The sequence below is a fragment of the Cetorhinus maximus genome, chromosome 4 (genome assembly GCF_964194155.1).
Source record: "Cetorhinus maximus chromosome 4, sCetMax3.hap1.1, whole genome shotgun sequence".
Classification (NCBI taxonomy): Eukaryota; Metazoa; Chordata; class Chondrichthyes; order Lamniformes; family Cetorhinidae; genus Cetorhinus; species Cetorhinus maximus.
The window spans coordinates 170,939,664-170,960,065 of record NC_135882.1 but is presented as its reverse complement, the minus strand read 5'-3'; the positions used below and the strand labels follow the sequence as shown (position 1 = coordinate 170,960,065).

Here is a 20,402-nt window from a genome sequence, read left to right as displayed (position 1 = left end):
TTACTCTGTGCCCCAAGGTCACCGCTCCGGTGCTCCTCCCTCCGAGTCTGTTCCCTGGAGACAAGGCCGCGAATCCCCGAGGTAAGCTAGATTTATACTCACCGCTCCGGTGCTCCTCCCTCCGAGTCTGTTCCCTGGAGACAAGGCCGCGAATCCCCAAGGTAAGCTAGATTTATACTCACTGCTCCGGTGCTCCTCCCTCCGAGTCTGCTCCCAGGATTTACTCACCAATCAGCTGCTTTTTCTTTAAAATCCACTTTCAGAAGAGTGTCCCTCACAGGTCTGGTGCACTCCTGAAGGCACTGCCTCTTCCTCTCTTTTTTTAGGTTTGAGGAGGAGGAAGGGATGGAAACACTACAGCAATGTAATGTTTGGGGCTATTCCGTTCTTTGACAAGTGGGTCCGTGACAGTGGAATTCCAAATGGCTTCCCAAACTTCAGTTACTTTGCATAGCAAACTTATGCACAAATGGCTGGAGGCTTCTTGAAGGCTATTTCTTACATTCTTGTTAGATCTTACTTGGCCTTCTCTCACATTGCCTTTCATTCTCCTTTATATGTGTTTCTCTTTCCTTTAATACATAAGTTCTACTGCTCCATAAGTCTTTGTATTTTCCTCATAATATAAAAACTTTCGATGTTGTCAGTAACCTTTGGGAAAAATAAACACACTCCTTAGTTGTCTGTCTAGTTGTAAACAGAATAACACCCCTTTGAAATTTAACAATCCCTTCATTTATCTAAAAATGCAAATTCCCTTTACACGTTACATGCTAAGCCAGCATCCGTGTTTACTCAGCATGTCAAGCACATTCCCACACCTAGGTTCTTTTGATGATTTCAAACTTGCGATCTACTTGACTCTCCACATCTGTTTTCCTACGGGTTTGGATGTTTTTTGCATGTTGCAGTGTTGTTGGAGCCTGTATGTATAACTTAATTCTTTGCACATTTTCTTGAAAATGGGTGCCAGCTGGGCTGGTCCAGTTAAAACAAGGGTCTGGAACAGTTCCAAACTCTGGGGTTTAAAAAAGAAACCTGTCATTACGTTGCTCTTTGTTGTTAATCCTCAGGAGCATATATAGCTTTGACAACGTAAAACATTTGAAGCCAAACACATTGCGTTCTTAGCAGTTTTGCATCGATCCATTATTGATTTCACCCAGCGGATCAATTAGATTGCAGAAAAGCAATAGACAGACCATTTCTTTCCATAATATGGATTATGGGCTCCTGTTGCAAAATTGTTTTCAGTGATTTATTGGAATGTTGGTGCCAAATATCAAGCATTTTGGTTTAACCATGCCATCTGTTTTTCTTTCAGCAAATACCTACCTCTTCATGATGCAGGCACAAGGCAAAATGTTGAGGGACAACGTGCGAACAATAGGCATTCTGATTCGAGACCGCTACACCAAAAGGAATAGCACTCTTAATGGCACAGGTGGGCCATCTTTATCTTCGAGCCTAGTTTTTTTTTAAATTGTTCATTCAGTTTCCCATGCAGCTTTCAAAATTTTGTAACCTCTGCCAGAGTGATCGTCGTTTTCTGGTAGTGACATAATATCAGTTGTCACCCAAAATTTATGACTTGTGGCTTGTATGTAGAAACTTGCATAAACTCCCCCATTCCCCTTTGTTATGATGTGTGCCAGATGGACCAAGTCCACAAGGGAAACTTGGCGACGCTATCACAATGGTTTTGAAATTTGTATTTATTATGAGAAGATTTGGACACTGAATTCAAAAGTAATGAGTCCACTAACGCCTTTAAAGATTTTAAAAACTAAATTAAAACATTTGTTAACAAAAGAAAAGATTTCAAGCACACATAAGGTTACAGTTATTTAATACTATAACAAATCCCAAAATCCCTCATTAACTTGACTCCCAGCTACACACCCCTTTAAGGCAACAGTCCAAAATAGATTTTAAATTTAAATCGCAAGCCAGTGAGTTTACCACAGCACTCACTCGACAGTGGAATTCCAAAGGTTTTTATCCAACTTCAGTTACTGGACACAGCAGACTTTATCAAGAATGGCTGGATGCTTCCCCAAGGTTGTTTCACACACTCCTGTTGAATCTTACATGGCCCCCCCAACATCACCTTCCTTCCTCCTTTTATATATGTTTCTCTCTCTCTCTTTAATCTAAATTCCATTGTTCTATATGTGTTTGGAAATGTACTTTTCCTATAATATAAAAATATTCCTGTTGCCAATATGGTCAGTACCTTTTGGGAAAAATAAACAACATAACTTTGCCCTATTTATCTTGTTAGTTATAAACATCCTACCATTCCTTTGAAACTCAAACCACTCCACTTACCTAAAAATGAAAACTTCCTTCACACACTACATGCTAAGACCTCATCCATATTTATTCATTAGCATTTCAAATGCCTTTTTCCCCTAACTTCTTTAGATTTCAAGTTTGCAGTCCATCTGACTCTAATTTAATGAAACCACACAGCACCATCAATACTCACAACCATAAACCTACTTTACAACGAACCACAATAATATTATGAAAGTTACTATAATTTTGTGACAACCTCCATAAACAGATACCAGCAAAATAAACACGGGCATTTTTTGAGAGACTCAAATAACTTGCGTGGTGAAATATATGAAAGAGGCACTTTGAAACCTAAGCCATTTGCCAATTATGAGCTCTGGATAGCCTTCAGTGCATAAGCCCTTTTACAACTATAAGAAACCGGACACAGGCCGGTTGCAGGTCAGCGCACAGCAGCAGTGGACTTTTGTGGAATGGCGAGCTTTTTATTCGCAGTGGCAGAGAAACCACTGTCTCTCGGTTTGATTGCTAGAATGGTTCTATCCCGGGGTAGAGCAATTTCTCTACCGCAATGGATGCTGGTAAACAGCTCCCCATTCTATTGGATAGATTTACAATACAGACAGTAACTATTTTGAAAATAAGGATGCCTGCAAAGAAAAAGGCAGCTGATGCCATTACCAAAGATGTCTATAACTTGCAGATTTCATTGTCCCTGCAGTAATCTACACTTGCTGCTCTCAAGGCAGCTTTACTTAACAATTTTAAAAAAGACTTTCAGACTAGTAGATGAGATCTAAAGCGGATCAGATGAAGGGCTACACTTGAAATGTTAACTGTCATTTTTTCTTATGGTTGCCAAGTGGTTGCCTGTGCAGTTTCCAGCATTTTCTGTTATTGCTTCTGAACATTCAGCTGGCCAGCACTCCATCTAGTGGGTGTGCAACACCTTACACCTCATTTTTCAGTCAGCCAGATGTCTGACCTGCATTACTGTGGTGGTGAAGATTCCAAACCAAGCCATTGAGAATTTCACACTCGAGTGAAGTTACCCTATGCCTGGTGTGGAGTGCATACTTATGGGAACTATAGCATAGTGGCAATATTACTGGACTAGTAATCCAGAGGAAACAAAAACAGAATTACCTGGAAAAACTCAGCAGGTCTGGCGGCATTGATGGAGAAGAAAAGAGCTGACGTTTCGAGTCCTCATGACCCTTCAACAGAACTGAAGTATAGTTAGGAGAGAGGTGAAATATAAGCTGGTTTAAGGTGGGGGGCGGGGGGAGAGAGAAGTTGAGGGTGTGGTGGTTGTGGGGACAAGCAAGCAGTGATATGAGCAGATAATCAAAAGATGTCACAGACAAAAGGATCAAAGAGGTGTTGAAGGTGGTGATATTATCTAAGAAAAGTGCTAATTAAGAATGGATGGCAGGATACTCAAGGTACAACTCTAGTGGGGGTGGGGTGGAGAGACTAACAAGGTATTAGTTGTAGATTTAAAAATAATGGAAATAGGTGGGAAAAGAAGAATCTATATAAATTTTTAAAAATCCAGAGGCCTGGACGAATGATCTGAAGACACTATTTCAAATCCCACCATGGCAGCTGGGAGAATTGAGGTTCAATTAATCAATAAATCTGGAATAAAATCATTGCTAATGATGATCAAACTATCAGTAAAATTTGTCTGATTCACTATTGTTTTTCAGGAAAGGAAGTCTGTCATTCTTACTAATCCTGGTCTATTTGTGACTCCAGACCAACAGCAATGTGGTTGATTCTTAACTATTCCCTTAAATGGCCTAGCAAACCACTCATTTGCAGGTGGCTCACTACCACCTGCTTGAGGGAAATTAAGGATGGGCAATAAATGCTGGCCTTGCCAGTGATGCTTAGGTCCCAAGAACAACCTATTTACCAAGTCCAGAGACCTTAGGAGCTCAATGGCAAATGTTGAGGCTTCAGGGTCACAATATATGCAGATGGCTGTTGCAGGATTTTAACCAGCTGAAACTATGCAGCTTACCAGCAGACATCAGTATTAAAAACCCCACTGCTTGCCCAGCCAGAACCATACTATCTGTTATGGCATTAGCTTGCAATTTAATAGAACCATGGGAGTTTAGAATACAGGAGGCCATTTGTTCCATTGTATCTTCACTCACTTTTTCTGGAGCAATCCATAATAAATCTTGCAGCACTGCTCTGTCACTAACTCTGAATGCATTTCTCTTTCAACCATTTATCTATTTTTTTCCCTTAAAAGATTCAATGGCCTATGCCTCAAATACTTCAACATTCAACATCTCTGCGTGAAGGATTTTTTTACTAAACCTTGCCAATTGCACTGACGCTTAAAATGCTTGTTTGTCATTCTCCTTTGCCCCATAAAAAATCTTAATTTTATTTTTAAATCTGCTGAAAATAGTCCAGGGTTATTTGAAGCCTAAATGGGGAAGAACTTCACTTAGAGGCTGATCTTCCCTCTCAGTGCCGTTCATGAGCCAGGTTAATCATCAACATTGCTTTGAAAAAGTGTGGACCTACCTAGCTGTGACATTGGATTACCATAGAAACATGACTTGGTTCAAATCTTCCACCATTAATTGCAAACCAAACACACCCCTCAAAAAACTCTACTTGCCTGCATGGAGGGATGGTCTTTTTTCTTTATTGAAAAATGTTGTTCCAGATCCACAGCAGAATTTTATGAAACATTGTACTTTCATGTTATGCTAATTATTCATGTTTTTTTTTGCAAGAACAAATAGTTCAATCCTTTTCCATAGCTTCTTGTTTTGCTTTTTAAAATGGTTTTTGTCCTGTTAATTACTTACAAAGCAGGAATGTTGTATGCTGTATAAAGTAGCCTAATAGATATTCCAGATCCATTATGCAACTTAGGATAAATAGTCAGGCTAGGCGAAATATAAAGTTTGACCATTTCTTTCACTTTCCTCATTCACTTCAGAATATTTTCTGCCTTCCTGTTAGACTGTGAGCCTCTTGAATCCATACTGTCTGCTGAAGCGCATATAGTGGGCTGTGAGCAGTTCACAATTTCCTAAGGAATACTCCAGGAAATTCCTGCCAGCAATTTATAAATTGTGGGGCTATGCATAGCAGGCAGTTTCTTGAGCATCGGCTATGCACAGTTCTTTTCCACTTCTGTACCTCAATGTCATGTTTTGAGAGTGTGTCTTCACTTAGGAAAGAGAATTTGCAGAACGGTCATCCTGATATATTGTTAGAAAAAAGTAACCAGCGCTGAGAGACAATAGTTTATTTAAATCCCTGCTGATGTATGAAGTTTTAGGATGTCCCTAAGATTAAATGAAGGGCTCACAGTTACGTGAAACCTAAATGGTAAGGTCAGGAGACTCGTCGTGAAAGTAACAAAAGTACTTCACAGGCGATAAACGGAACAATCATGTACAGCTACTCATTCTTCCTTGAATAGTGTCATGGGATCTTTTACATCCACCTGAACAGCAGAAAGGGCTTCAGCTTAATATCTCAACAACAGGACACACCAGCAATGCAGCATGGACTGAAGTATCAGCCTAAGTTATGTGCTTGGTGCTTAATCCTACAACTTTTTGATTCAAGTGGAAATGCTACCTGTGAGCCACTTAATGAGGGGGTTAGACAAGATATCCCTGGAATGGATCAGATGAAAGAGTACTTCAAAAGGCAGTTTACTTTTCCAGTATAAATGTTTTCATCTTTCTATGCTCTCAGCAGCAATCAGGATTAAATTTATGAAATATCTATCATTGCTAGTTTCCTTTGACAATGCCCTGGCATGCTACCTAAAACAGTCATTCATGCAAGGGAGAATTGTCACTTTTCAGCTATAAAAATGTTAAAATGTATAGTCCTAAGCAAAGAACAGTGCCTCAACAGCAAATTAAATATGGGACAGAAGGGCTTTCTAGTAATGGAATAAAACATTTAGTGTGCTGATCAGCAAGTACCTGTTTTTATACTCTTTTTAAAACTAAATTTAAATTTGTTAACTATCCTTAGCACCTATAATAGCGAACAAAATGCTGAATAGATGTGACGTGCTTTGATCAATTGCGTTAAGGTTGGGTTGCATTAATTGACCATGGCCCATTATCAATTTCCAATTCTAGATTACCTTGAAGGGTATAATTCAAGTGAATACCTTGGTCAGAGTGGAACATACCTTCCAGAAGATTTCACATATTCTCCTGGCCTGCCTTGTCCAGAAAAACTACCTTCTATGAGTAAGTAAACGTACCATTCCATCTCTGTTTGTGATTAAAGGGAGAATGCATATAATTGTTTTTTATTGCTGTTCTCCAGCCACTTCCTTTACACACAGTGATTTCTACTCTCTGACAAGTTCTCTTTTAGTGAATGTGTGAGCTGCCCATTGGTCCTTAGGGGTACCACAGATGTATCTGTACACATTTTCTTTTTTGAACTGTTGAAATAATCATATATGGAATATATTAAGCAGGCTGAGCCAATAAAATATACTGTTACAATTCAGACTCTCCCAACACTTCAAATTACTACAACAGCTTTATAATCATATAGTGCCTTTAATGTATTAAAACATCTCCAGATGCTTCACAGGAACACTTATCAAAAAAAAATGACTGAGCCATATAAGGAGATAATGGGGCATGTGACCCAAAGTTTGGTCAAAGAGATAGGTTTTTAAGGAGCGTCTTAAAGAGAGAGAGAGAGAGAGAGATGTAAAGGTTTGGGGCAATTCCAGAGCTTGGGGCCTTGGCAGCTGAAGGCATGACCACCAGTAGTGGAATGATTAAAATCCAGGCTCAGGAGGCCACAATCAGGGAAACACAGTGATCTTGAAGGGCTGGAGGAGATGGGGCAATAGAGAGAGGAAGTGGTGAGGCCATAGAGGGATTTGAAAACGAGGACGAGAATTTAAAATTCTGACCAGAATCAGAAGAGCTGAGGGTGCAAGAAGGAAGGAAGGACGGGTGATAGTTGTAAAGTTTAGGCTTGCAAATGAGGATATTGAAATCAATGCACTGGGGACAGGGGAATAAAACTTGATATAAGGTGGGGAACTGGTAACATATTTTTGGATAAATTCCATCTTGGAGTGAAACTCTTAAGAGTCTGTTTGTCTTATCTCAAATGCCTGATGTGGATAATTTTAGCCACTGATTTCTTTGCTCTGATGCACACAACCGTCCTGTATTAAGAAAAAAATTCTCATTCCCTGTTTTGATTTCTTTTTTACCCAGAGGGGTTTATTGATGTTAACATGAGTGAAATTGGCATGGAAGAAATCCAACGTTTATTTTCACAAGATTTAGAAATCCAGTATGGAGGCCACTGGAAACCAAAGGACTGTAAACCCCGCTGGAAGGTGAGGGTATCAAATTGTGAATTAAAACTATGGATTTTTACTTTATTTCATATTTTTTTGTAATCTTTTGCAAGGAAACTACTTGTCTTATTGCTCCCCATCAATTAGTTGCTACAAAAGCTAGTGAGAGCACCTTTCACCCCTGCCCTCGTATAGCAATGCAACTGTGATTACAAATCCGAACAGAGTGGGAGGAATTTCTTGGCATCATGGATTGAACATTGGCTTTTTTGATCTATATTTAGCTTCTCACTGCTGCATCATCGAGAGGTTGCTTTAAATAACTGAATGAAAATTATGCAGTATAACACAATAAGAAATTGCAGCGCACAGATTTTTCTAATAGGATGCTGTAATGATGGTCAGTCTGTTGTCTTCACCTTTTTATTTGCAAGTTTAAAAAAAAAGGGTCAGAAAAGAGACATTCTTGACAAACCAGATTCCTATGAAATTGTGTAGTTCCGAGCATAAGCTGCCACTAATAGCATTTTATATATAGTGTGATGCAGTTTAAAGGAAAAAAGATGTGTATTACTGAAAAAAGACGTTTTGTCGAAGCTTTTCACCTTGCACTCATCAGGACAATTGCAAAAATACCAATGCCAGGGGAAACAACAGCTTTATACTGTATGAGAAGTGTGTGCTGATTGGTAGAGACATTGCCATGGCGAATGCACCGGTTGCATAAAGTTGTTGCTTCCCCTGACATTGGTATTCTTGCGATTGTCCTGATGAGTGCAAGACAAAAAACTTCAACAAAATAAAAACAGAAAACGCTGGAAAATCTCAAGTCTGGCAGCACCTGCGGAGAGAGAAACAGAATTAACATTTTGAGTCCGTATGACTCTTCTCCAGAAGAAGATTTTATTTCCGATTTCTAGCATCCGTAATATTTTGCTTTTATTCTTTAGCTTCAACAGAATGTCCTTTTTCAGCAATAGTCAAGTTCTGTACTACCAAACGACTATACAAAAAATGTCTTCAGCAGAAGTGATTGATTTTTGGGGCAACGGGAGCGCAAGTTTTTAAAACACAAGATGAGCCCAAAAATTTGACACATTCCATAGCTAACTGTCTTAAATAGGGTTACAAAACACCTCCAATTGGTCCTGTGACCATAGCATTTCTGGAAAACATTCATTTGAACACAAAATAAGGTTGATAAGATTGTTGTATTTTACAGGTGGCAATTCTTATTCCTTTCCGCAACCGGCATGAACACCTCCCGATTTTATTTCGGCACTTAGTTCCAATGCTTCAGCGACAACGTGTGCAGTTTGGATTCTATGTTATTGAGCAGGTAAAAACTTTTACAATGAGGGTAATGGAAATGAACTGGACCCTAGGAAGTTTTTTTTAGATAACGTTAAAATTAGACCCAGCTTAAATTTTTCTCTTTGGGTGACATATTGGGCTGGATTTAACAGGGCACCATGGTTTTCACCACCACCACTGTGTTCCAGATCACCAACTGGCTGTTAGTTGACCTGAAGAGGAACTTGTGTCCCTCAGCAACAGGAAGTCCCGCCTCAGAGAGCTGCTGGCCAAGTAGAGACCAGCAGCTCTACTGGGAGCGATGACCAGCTAGTACTACAGTGAGGCTTGCAGGAAGGCGTGCTGCTCTAGAGTGGGGACTGGAGGTAAGTCTGGGGATCTCGCAGGGGCCAGGCTGGCAGTCCCCGGCGAGGGCTGGTTGAGGGGACGGCCAGGCTAGATAGGTCAGGGTGCGCAGGTCACTTATGGGCATCAATTGGCCCACGGATGGGTGGATCATCTGGTGCACTCCTACCCCCCCACTCATCACTGATAAAATTGCGGCAGGGGTGAGGGCAGGGGCAGGGGTGGGTGGGTGAGCATGGCTCCCACTAGATTTTAAGCAACCCCACCTTCAAACATGAAATCCAATTCAATGAGTGTGAAGTTGTAACATTTATAACAAAATGGGAGTAGGGTAGCATAGTGGTTATGTAATGGATTTGCAATGCAGAGGCCTGAACTGATGATCAGGAGATGGGCTTTGAGTTCCTACCACAGTAGCTAGGCAATTTAAATTCAATTAATTAGATAATTCTAGATTAAAAAGCTAGTATCATTATTGGTGACCATGAAACTGCCAAATTGGTATAACAAGTCACTCGATTGCATCAAAAGCTGCTACTGCAGTGGTTTAAGAAAGCGGCTCACTACCATCTCCTCAAGGGCAACTGGAATGGGTGTTAAATACTGACCTTGCCAATGATGTCCACATCTGTGAATAAGTTCCTGAATGCATAAATCATAGATGTGGTAGTGTTATATTAGGCCCTTGATCATTAAGAAAAAATGAGCTACCTAGAGTGTTTTGAGAATATTGTTGGAGACCTGGGAGTGCAACAGCTGATTGCTGTCCCATCACGGAATTGTTCATAAGCCTGGGAAGGGAGAGCATATAGAAAGTAAAGATTTTTAATGACAACAGCGTTTTCTGATCTTAAGTCTGGATTACTTGAATCGTACAGATATCATCACTAGATGGTGCTAAATTATACATAAATAAATAATGGACTCACGTGGGCAGTTTTCCTTGTTGTTTGGTAGATGCCAGTCTTGTAGCTGTACTGGAACAGCTTGGCCAATGACATGGCTAGTTCTGGAGCACAAGTCTTCAGTACTACTGATGAACATTATCAGAGGCCATAGCCTTTCTGCTCCCTGTTAAGTGTTCCCATTTTTGCACCCTGCTGCCTGAGGTCCTCTGGAGTTGTGTGTACACTCACTCAGCTTATGCATGATATTGTGGGTGAGGTAGTGATGATGGGCCTGAGACCCAGACAAATGTTATGGGGACATGGGTTCAAATCCCACCACAGCAGCTAGTGGAATTTAAATTCAATTAATAAATCTGGAAACTAGTCAGACTATGAAGCTATCATTGTCATAAAAACCCATCTGGTTCACTAATATTCTTTAGGGAAAGAAATCTGCCATCCACACCTGGTCTGGCCTACATCTTCAGCCAGAAGTGTCGAGTGGATGATCCATCTTGGCTTCTTCCTGAAGTCCCCAACATCACAGATGCTAGTCTTCAGCCAATTCAGTTCACTCCACATGATATAAGAAACAGCTGAAGGCACTGGATACTGCAAAGGCTATGGGCCCTGACAACATTGCAACAATAGTACTGAAGACGTGTGCTCCATAACTAGCTGTGCCCTTAGCCAAGCTGTTCCAGTACAGCTACAACACTGGCACCTACCTGGCTATGTGGAAAATTGCCCGGGTATGTCCTGTCCACAATAATGAGGACAAATCCAATCCAGCCAATTACCTCCCCATCAGTTTACCCACGATCGTCAACAAAGTGCTGGAAAGGGTAATTGATAGTGCTATTGGGCAGCATTTGCTCAGGAACAACCTGTTCACTGATGCTCAGTTTGGGTTACGCCAGGGCCACTCAGCTCCTGAACTCATTACAGCCTTAGTTCAAAGATGGACAAAAAAGTTGAACTCGAGAGGTGAGAGTGACTGCCCTTGACATCAAGGCAGCATTTGACCGAGTGGCATCAAGGAGCCCTTGCCAAACTGGAGTCAATCAAGGGGGAAACTGTCCACTGATCGGAGTCATACCTAGTACAGAGAAAGATGGTTGTGGTTGTTGGAGGTCAATCATCTCAGTTCCAGGACATCGCTGCAGGACTTCCTCAGGGTGCTGTCTTAGGCCCAACCATCTTCAGCTGCTTCCTAATGACTGACCTTCCATCATAGGGTCAGAAATGGGGTGTTTGCTGATGACTGCAGAATGTTAAGCACCATTCGCGACTCTTCAGATACTGAAGCAGTCCATGTCCAAATGCAGCAAGACCTGGACAATATCCAGGCTTGGGCTGACAAGTGGCAAGTAACATTCACACCACCCAAGTGTCAGGCAATGGCTACCTCCATCAAGAGAGAATCTAACCATCAGCCCTTGGGGGTTATCACTGACCAGAAACTGAACTGGATCAGCCAGAAAAAATAATGTGGCTACAAGACCAGATCAGAGGCTAGGAATGCTGAGATGAGTAACTCACCTCCTGACTCCCCATGTCCACCATCTACAAGACAAGTCAGGAGTGTGATGCCTGGCTGAGTGCAGTTCCGTCAACACTCAAGAAGTTTGACACCCTCCAGAACAATACAGCCTGCTTGATTGGCACTCCATCCACAAACATTAACTCCCTCCACCACTGACGCACAGTGGCAGCAGTGTGTACCATCTACAAGATGCACTGCGGGAATTCACCAAGGCTCCTTAGACAGCACCTTCAAAACCCACGACCATTACTATCTGGTAGGACAATGGCAGCAGATGCATGGGAACACCACCACCTGGAAGTTCTCCTCCAAGTCACACACCAACCTGACTTGGAAATATATCGCTGTTCTTTCACTAACTAGAGCTCCTTCTCCAGCAGAAGTGTGGGTGTACCTACACCACATAGACTGCAATGGTTCAAGAAGGCAGCTCATCACCAACTTCAAGGGCAATTCGGGATAGGCAATAAATGCTGGCCTAGCCAGGGATACCCACATCCCATGAGTGAATAAAGCCACAAGATTCCACGGGTTTGGAACAAACTAAAATAAACTTTACTGTACAAGTCCAGAAAGATAAAACAATTTATCATATCGGTCCTGTACCTCATACTTACTCTAAATGTTGGGGTACATGTGAGTTCACATGTGAACTGTGGCAGAAAACATCACACTACACAATAAATTTACGTTCTTCAGGCCAACCCAATTTCATGGATTTCTCAATAATCCACCCAGATGTTTGTTAAGTTGTGCCCGACCAATTTCACTGAAACTTCGACTTTCTCACGAGGGTTTCCAATTTCCACATCTGAAGATGTCACCTTGGGATTCTCTCAAAGTCGCTCCCACTCGGACAGCTTCAACAACGACCCACTTCACCAGGCTTTCAGTCTCTGCTTCCGAGATTCTTTTCCCCGGATCTCTGGGCACACTCAAGCTTCACCTTCTAATCATGATTTCAGAGCTTCAGCCATGCCAGGCAGAATACCACTGCTCCAAAGAGGTACCGTTGGCCCAGTGACCCGCAGTACAGAGTCACGAACCTTCGCCCTGCCTTCTCAGATCTTCACTTAAATTCTGCAGTTCTTTTTTTTATTTTGGAGCCTATTTCTTTGCTCCTTTCTTTTCAGTTAATTTAACGGGACCTATTTCTGTCCTCTGTATTTTGTCCCTTACCTGGGACTTCCTTTTGGGACCTCTCCCTGCCCCTCTCCCATGTCCCGGTCCCTGGGACACCTCGTAAAGGTGCTCTCTACCAGGTCATCTAACCTTTTCGCGCCATTCTTCTTCTGTGCAGGCACGCAGGGCCGGTCCTTGGCCTGAAGAACGTAAAAAGTTAGAACTGTGTATGCGCTGCCAGGCCCCAACCAGCATATACATGTAAGGTCTGAAGATCATTGGGAATCGGAGTTCCCGACCTCTGAACCAAAGGAGGTCAGTTTAGGTTTCGTCAGCGGATTGTGACACCCACATCTAATGAAAGAATGAATTGTCACATGTCACCATACTTAGCTTTATCGTATTGAACAATAAAGCATCTCCCTGTCTGGAGCCAACTTTTTTCTATTCCAGGATCATCTCGCAGATAAGGACAATCCCACGCTCTTAACAAGATACATACTCTGACCACGTTCCCTGAACCCCATTCACCCTCACTGCTGATGGCAATGGGGCACTGGCACCAGTATTGGGGAAGGAGAGAGCTGTTCCATTGGGACGGGCTTCATTTGAACCACACTGGGGCCAGTGTCCTGGCGAACCGTATGACTAGGGTTATAGATAGGACAAACTAATTAGGTGGGTGGGGGGGGGTTTCAATTGAAGGGAAGTTTAAAAAATCAAAAAGAAATGAGAGAGCAGAGGTGAAGGGGTGAACGATAATCAGTGTGACAGGAAGGGGCAGAAAATATAAGGCGAAAAGTGCAGCAGAAATTAGAACCAGAATGAGTAATAATGGTAAAAATTCAAAGCTTAAGGTTCTTTATCTGAATGCACGCAGCATTTGCAACAAGATAGATGAGTTGACGGCACAAATAGAAATAAATTGATATGACTTGATAGCTATTGCAGAGACGCGGTTGCAGGGTGACCGAGACTGGGAACTCAATGTTCAAGGGTATTCGACGTTCAGGAAAAATAGGCAAAAAGGAAAAGGTGGTGGGGTAGCTTATGTTAATAAAGGAAGGTATCAGTGCAGTGGTGAGTAGTGATATAGGTGCAATGGACCATGATATGGAATCAGTTTGGGTGGAAATAAGGAATAGCAAGGGGAAGAAGTCACGGGTGGGAGTCATCTATAGGCCCCTGAAGAGTTGCCTCACTGTAGGACAAAGTATAAATTGGGGAGTAATGGAGGTGTGTAAGAAGGGCATTTGTCATGGGTGATTTTAATCTGCAAATCAGATTGGCAGTGGTAACATGGAAGACAAATTTGTAGAGTGTATCAGGGATTGTTTCTTAGGGCAATATGTTGCAGAACCTACCTGGGAACAGGCTATTTTAGATCTAGTAATGAGGTAGGATTAATAAGAGATCTCATAGTTAAGGATCCTCTAGAGCGTAGCAATCACAACATGGTACAATTTGAAATTCGATTTGAGGGCAGGCAACTCGGGTCTCAAACCAGTGTCCTCAACTTAAATAAGGGCAATTACAGAGGTATGAAGAAAGAGTTGTCTAAAACAGGCTGGGAAAATAGTCTAAGGGGAAGGTCAGTGGATGAGCAGTGGCAGGCATTTGAACAGATATTTCGTAACGTTCAGCAAAAATTTATCCTGGTCATAAAGAAGGACTCGATGAGAAGGATGAACCACCTGTGGTTAACAGAGGCGGCCAGGGAGAGTATCCAATCAAAAACTAAGGCATACAAAGTGGCAAAAACAAATGGCAAATAGTAGGCCAGAGGATTGGGAATTTTTTAGGATCCAGCAGCTAAAAAGCTAATAAAGAGGGAGAAAATTAATTATGAAAGTAGATTGGTAAGAAATATAAAAACAAACAGCAAGAGCTTCTTTGGGTATAGAAAAAGAAAGAGTAGTTAAAGTGAGCGTGGGACCCTTGGAGGATGTGACTGGAGAATTGATAACGAGGAACAGGGAAATGGCAGATAATTTAAAGCAATATTTTGCATCAGTCTTCATGTTGGAGGACACTATAAACGTTCCAAAGATATCAGATAAACAAGGAGCTAAAGGGAGGAAAGATCTTGTAACAATCTCTAACACGAGGGACAAAGTATTTGACAAACTAATGGGACTAAATGCAGACAAGTCGCCAGGGCCTAATGGCCAGGCCTGCATCCAGGGGTTTTAAAGCAAGTGGCTGCAGAGATAGTGGAGACATTGGTAGAAATATTCCAGAACTCACTGGATTCTGCGAGGGTCCCAGCGGATTGGAAAACCGCTTATGTGATGCCCCTGTTCAAGAAGGGAGGGAGACAAAAAGTAGGAAACACTAGGCCAGTCAGCCTAACATCTGTCATTGGGAAATTGCTAGAGTCCATTATTAAGGAAGAAATAGCAGGACATTTAGAAAAGCTTAACGCAATCAAACAGAGTCAGTATGGTTTTGTGAAAGGCAAATCATGTTTGACAAATATTGCTCGAGTTTTTTGAAGATATAACAAGCAGAGTTGATAAAGGGGAACCAGTAGATGTAGTGTATTTGGATTTCCAGAAGACATTCGTTCAGGTGCCACATAAAAGGTTATTGCAAAAGATAAGAGCTCATGGTATTGGGGGTAATGTGTTAGCATGGATTGAGGATTGGTTAACACACAGAAGACAGAGTCGGGATTAATGGGCCTTTTTTCAGGTTGGAAAGACGTAACTAGTGGAGTGCCACAAGGATCAGCCCTAGGGCCTCAATTATTTACTATCTATATTAATGACTTGGAGGAGGGGGCAGAGTGTAATGTATCCAGATTTGCTGATGATATAAAAATAGGTGGGAGGGCATGTTGTGATGAGGACATAAGGAATCTACAAGGGGATATAGACAGGTTGAGTGAGTGAGCAAAAACTTGGCAGATAGTTTAATATAGGAAAGTGTGAGGTCATGCACTTTGATAGGAAGAATCAAAAAACAGGCTATTATTTAAATGTGCAGAGACTCCAAAAAAGTGCAGCACAGGGGAATCTGGGTGTTCGTGTGCATGAAACACAAAAAGTTAGCATGTAGATGCAGCAAGTAATTAAGAAGGCAATTTTGGCCTGTATTGCTAGGGGGTTGGAGTTTAAAAATAGGGAAGTCTTGTTACAACTGGACAGGGTGTTGGTGAGGCCGCACCTGGAGTACTGTGCACGGTTTTGGTCCCCGTATTTAAGAAAGGATATACTGGCATTGGAGGCAGTTCAAAAGAGATTCACTCGGCTGATTCCTGGGATGAAGGGGTTGACTTATCAAGAACAGTTGAACAGGTTAGGCCTTTATTCATTAGAGTTTAATTGAATGAGGAGTGATCTTATTGAAACATACAAGATTCTGAGGGGGCTTGAAAGGGTAGATGTTGAGAAGATGTTTCTGCTGGTGGGGCAATCTTGAACTAAGGGACATAGTTACAGAATAAGGGGACGCTCATTTAAAACTGAGATGCGAAGGAATTTCTTCTATTAAGGTAGTGAATGTCTGGAATTCTCTACACCTGAGAGCTGTGGAGGCGAGATCACTAGAAGTATTTAAAGAGGAGGTAGGTAGATTTTTGAAATATTGGGAAGTAGAAGGTTATGAGGAGCTGGCAGGAAAGAGGAGTTGAGGCCTGAGGCAGATCAGCCATGATTTTATTGAATGGTGGGGCAGGCTTGAGGGGCTGAATGTCCTTAAATAAAAGAAACGTGTTTTAATTATTGAGACTCACCATACAACTGTCATTGTTCCCTCATCCCCTACAATCTCAAAATCTACCCTCAATCTCCCACTTTTTCCATCCCTGCTATTGAAGTTCATTTTCTCAGGACACCACCACCTCCTGTGATTTCCCCTTTTTCCACCCCCCAGCAACACCCCCCCACCCCCCAACCTTTTGCTACCTAATTCGTAATTCCTATTTTTCATTGTCCTACTGTTTAACCCATGGCAGTATCAGTCAATGTGGACCAGTTTCTTGTTCACTCACTATCTCTTGTTCTCATCTCCTTTTGTGTTATCTCTTGCTTCACCACCATTTTTGACCAAGCTTTCTGTCACATCTCTTAATTAGTTTTAGTGCTTAGCCGTTGCTTTTCTTCCCTATGGAGCATTTTGGAAGATCTTACTACATTAATGACACTGTATAACTTGAGGTGGTTGCATGGGATCCAGTTTCTCTTTTTGGTTGGTCTTTTTTTCTAGCACTTTTCCTTATCTATTTACTCATTTCCATGAAACACTTCAGATAGAAAAACGATATATAATGGTTTAAAACTTCATATGTTGCAGCTGCATAATTCTCATTGTTTGAGTGGAATTATATTGTATGTTATAAAATTTGTTCCTTTTCATTTGCACAAAAATCTCAGCTGACACTCCAGTGCAATATTGAGGGTGTGCTGCAGTATCAGAGCCACTGTCTTTCGGATGAGACATTAAACAAGGCTCTATCTACCCTTAGGTGAACATAGGAAATATGAGCAGGAGTAGACTATACATCCCGTCGAGTCTGCTCTGCCATTTGTGTCACAGCTACCATGTTTGCTTTCCCATTTTTCTCCACTGTCCCCATGCCCTTTAATGTCATTAGTGTCCAGAAATCTATTGACTTCTGTCTTGAACATGCTCAATGCTTCCACAGTCCTCTGGGGTAGAGAATCCCAAAGATTCACCATCCTCTGAGTGAAGAAATTCCTCCCCATCTCAGTCTTAAATAGCCTGATACTTACTTATTCTGAGACTGGGTGGATGTAAAATGTCCCATGGCACTATTTTGAAGAAGAGTAGGGGAGTTATCCCCAGTATCCTGAGCCAATATTTATCTCTCAACCAACATTACTGACACACAGATCATTTGGTATTAGCCCATTGCTGTTTGTGGAACTTGCTGTATGTAAATTGACTGCCACATTTCCTACATGACAGCAGTAAAGCACTTTGGGACATCCTATGGTTCATGAAAGATGTTATATAAATTCAAGTCTTTCAAGCCCTTTTTTCCTTTTTCTCACCCCAGGCTGGTAACTATCCCTTTAATCGTGCTATGCTATTTAATGTTGGTTTTATGGAGGCTATGAAAGACCTGGATTGGGACTGTCTTGTTTTCCATGATGTTGATCACATCCCAGAAAGTGATCGCAACTACTATGGATGTGGGCAGATGCCACGGCATTTTGCATCAAAGCTGGATAAGTACATGTACCTGTAAGTATCTGCACCACCCATTTTGTACCTCCACAGTTTGGACATATTCCTCTAAAGTGCAAAATTTTAAATTGTTTTTTTGGCGGAGGGGTACAAGAGAGTCACCCGCACAGTGCAAGTTCTGAAATTGCAAGGTAAACTTTGTTGCAATTGTTAAGTTATATTTTTGCATCGTTCTCAAAAAAATGAAGTAAATTTGAGCTTTTGCTAACCCTCATTTCCATAACCTATTGTGTGCAACTTAGGCTAGCCAGGCCATAAATGTTTCTCTGTTACCTGAGATTATTTGCAATGTTACATATCAACAATAGCTTGCTGCTGTTCAGAGTAGATGCATAGAATTACATAGAAATAACAGCACAAAAGCAGACCATTCGACCCAATTGGTTCATGCCAGTGTTTGTTCTCCACTTGAGCTGCCTCCTTCATCTAACCCTGGCAACTTATCCTTCTATTCCTTTCTCCCTTGCTTTCCCTTAAATGAATCAAGTACAATGATTCATTAGTGACTTGGTAAATGCTTTCATCTTCAGGGAACATAAATGATTATCTAGAATCCATTTTTGTTGCTGCATGTTAAGTGAATGGAATAATTTTCTTAATATTTTGTGTTTAAGCTGAACACCGCTACTATGTTTGCTTTCTGTTTAACAAGTTGCTGTTTCTTTTTCTTGTATATTTTATGTTCTGGTTAACATTTTAAATACCTTTCTTAATGCACTGACAAACTAATTGGGTGAGTTTTCTATTTCTATTTTCTTTTGGAGTCTTTTTGTTTTAAAATTTCACAACATGCAGTCCTTGGATGATAACCTCATTTCTTTCCTCTCTCATTTTCTAGTCTGCCATACAATGAGTTCTTTGGTGGAGTCAGCGGTCTAACAGTGGAGCAGTTCAGGAAAATCAATGGATTTCCCAATGCTTTCTGGGGATGGGGCGGAGAAGATGATGACCTGTGGCGTAGGTAGGAACCCTTCAGGTGTATAAATTTAAGGCTGGAGGTGGTGACTTAAAGATGAGTTAGGGCTGAGCTGTTTTTCTGTTAAATAGTTTGCATTATGGTGCCTTTTTAAACCAAAGATGAAGGCTATTTGAATTGGAGATGGAATATTTTAAATGGTGTTCACACGCAATGTTCATAACTTAACTGAAGCAAAATAGCTGCAATTATTTACCTCTGCTCTGTCTCAAATAATGTGGGTCACTATTCTACCTTAGAAATTTTATGAAGCAAGTCTGGAGATTCTGGAAGATTTCTTTTGTAACAGAAATGACTGAGAGGGGATTCGGTAGAGTTCTTAAATTGTGAAAAGTTCTTCTGGTTCTTGACCCTTCTGCTAATGGCAACACTTTCTGTCTACTCTGGACGCCAGCCCCCGCCCCTGGAACACCTATATCAAATCTCCTCTGAACTTTCTCTGCTCTAAGGAAAGAAACCCCAGCTTCTCTGATCTACCCATATAGCTGAAGTCCCTCCATCTCTGGAACCATTCTAGTAAATCTCCTCTGCACCCTGTCTAATGCCTTCACACATGCCAGAGGATTAGGAGGCAAGTGCAAAGGTAGGGCTTAGCGATAAGAGCCATGGCACCACCGTAGTGGTTTGGGCAGAACAACTGATTTAATTTGCAGCCATGTGGAGGAGCTTTGACCTTGAGAGGGTGGAAAGGAGAGGAACTCGATGCATGTAAGCTGGGGTTCCATTAGGGGCATGTTGTAATTAGGTTTATCCACTACAGGACTTGGAATGGTGTATTCTCTGCTGTCAAAGGAGCAAGTGTTCGAGTGGGTGATATAGAATGTAGTGTCAATGTGGCAATCACCTTGTTAAAGATAATTGCTAGTTAAACAGGTGATGGGCATTGATTATCCCATCTAAATAGAATAAAAAGATACAGCTGGAACACTTTGGGTGGAAGCTACTTGGAAGCCAGTAGCACTGAGGAGTTACCTTGAAAATAAACCAGCTTGAACCAAAAGACCAGCCTGGATTAATTGTTCCATCATAACCTCTTATTGTGAATAACATGTAGGAGTGGAAGATATACGTACATTGCGGCGTATAAGTTGGCCCCATTTTTTTAGCCCCAAAAATCATGTTTTTGCATATACTCTGTGTATAAATTTTCAGTCATGAAGTGCTATATTCTCATCAGTAATCAGCCTCAATTTTTCATCCCACAAATGAATGCTTTACTTACTGGTACCTTATGTAAGGGTGTAAGGGACCAAGAAGGCGATATGGGCAGAGTTGTGAAGATGCACAGCAGCTTTAGACATGGGCCCACAGGGCATACCCTGCATGGCAACAGATGAAAATGGCACCACCCACATC

At 41.5% G+C, this 20,402-nt stretch overlaps 1 protein-coding gene across 1 annotated transcript in view; it reads left to right on the top strand.

The window, feature by feature from the left end:
- Positions 1–20,402, top strand: part of b4galt6 (UDP-Gal:betaGlcNAc beta 1,4- galactosyltransferase, polypeptide 6) — a 68,340-nt gene that overhangs the window by 38,428 nt on the left and 9,510 nt on the right. The window contains exons 2-7 of the mRNA XM_078541138.1: positions 1,325–1,444; positions 6,444–6,557; positions 7,557–7,681; positions 8,865–8,981; positions 17,880–18,067; positions 18,909–19,031. Of these exons, the coding sequence (XP_078397264.1) occupies positions 1,325–1,444; positions 6,444–6,557; positions 7,557–7,681; positions 8,865–8,981; positions 17,880–18,067; positions 18,909–19,031 (787 nt within the window). The remainder of the gene's footprint in view (positions 1–1,324; positions 1,445–6,443; positions 6,558–7,556; positions 7,682–8,864; positions 8,982–17,879; positions 18,068–18,908; positions 19,032–20,402) is intronic.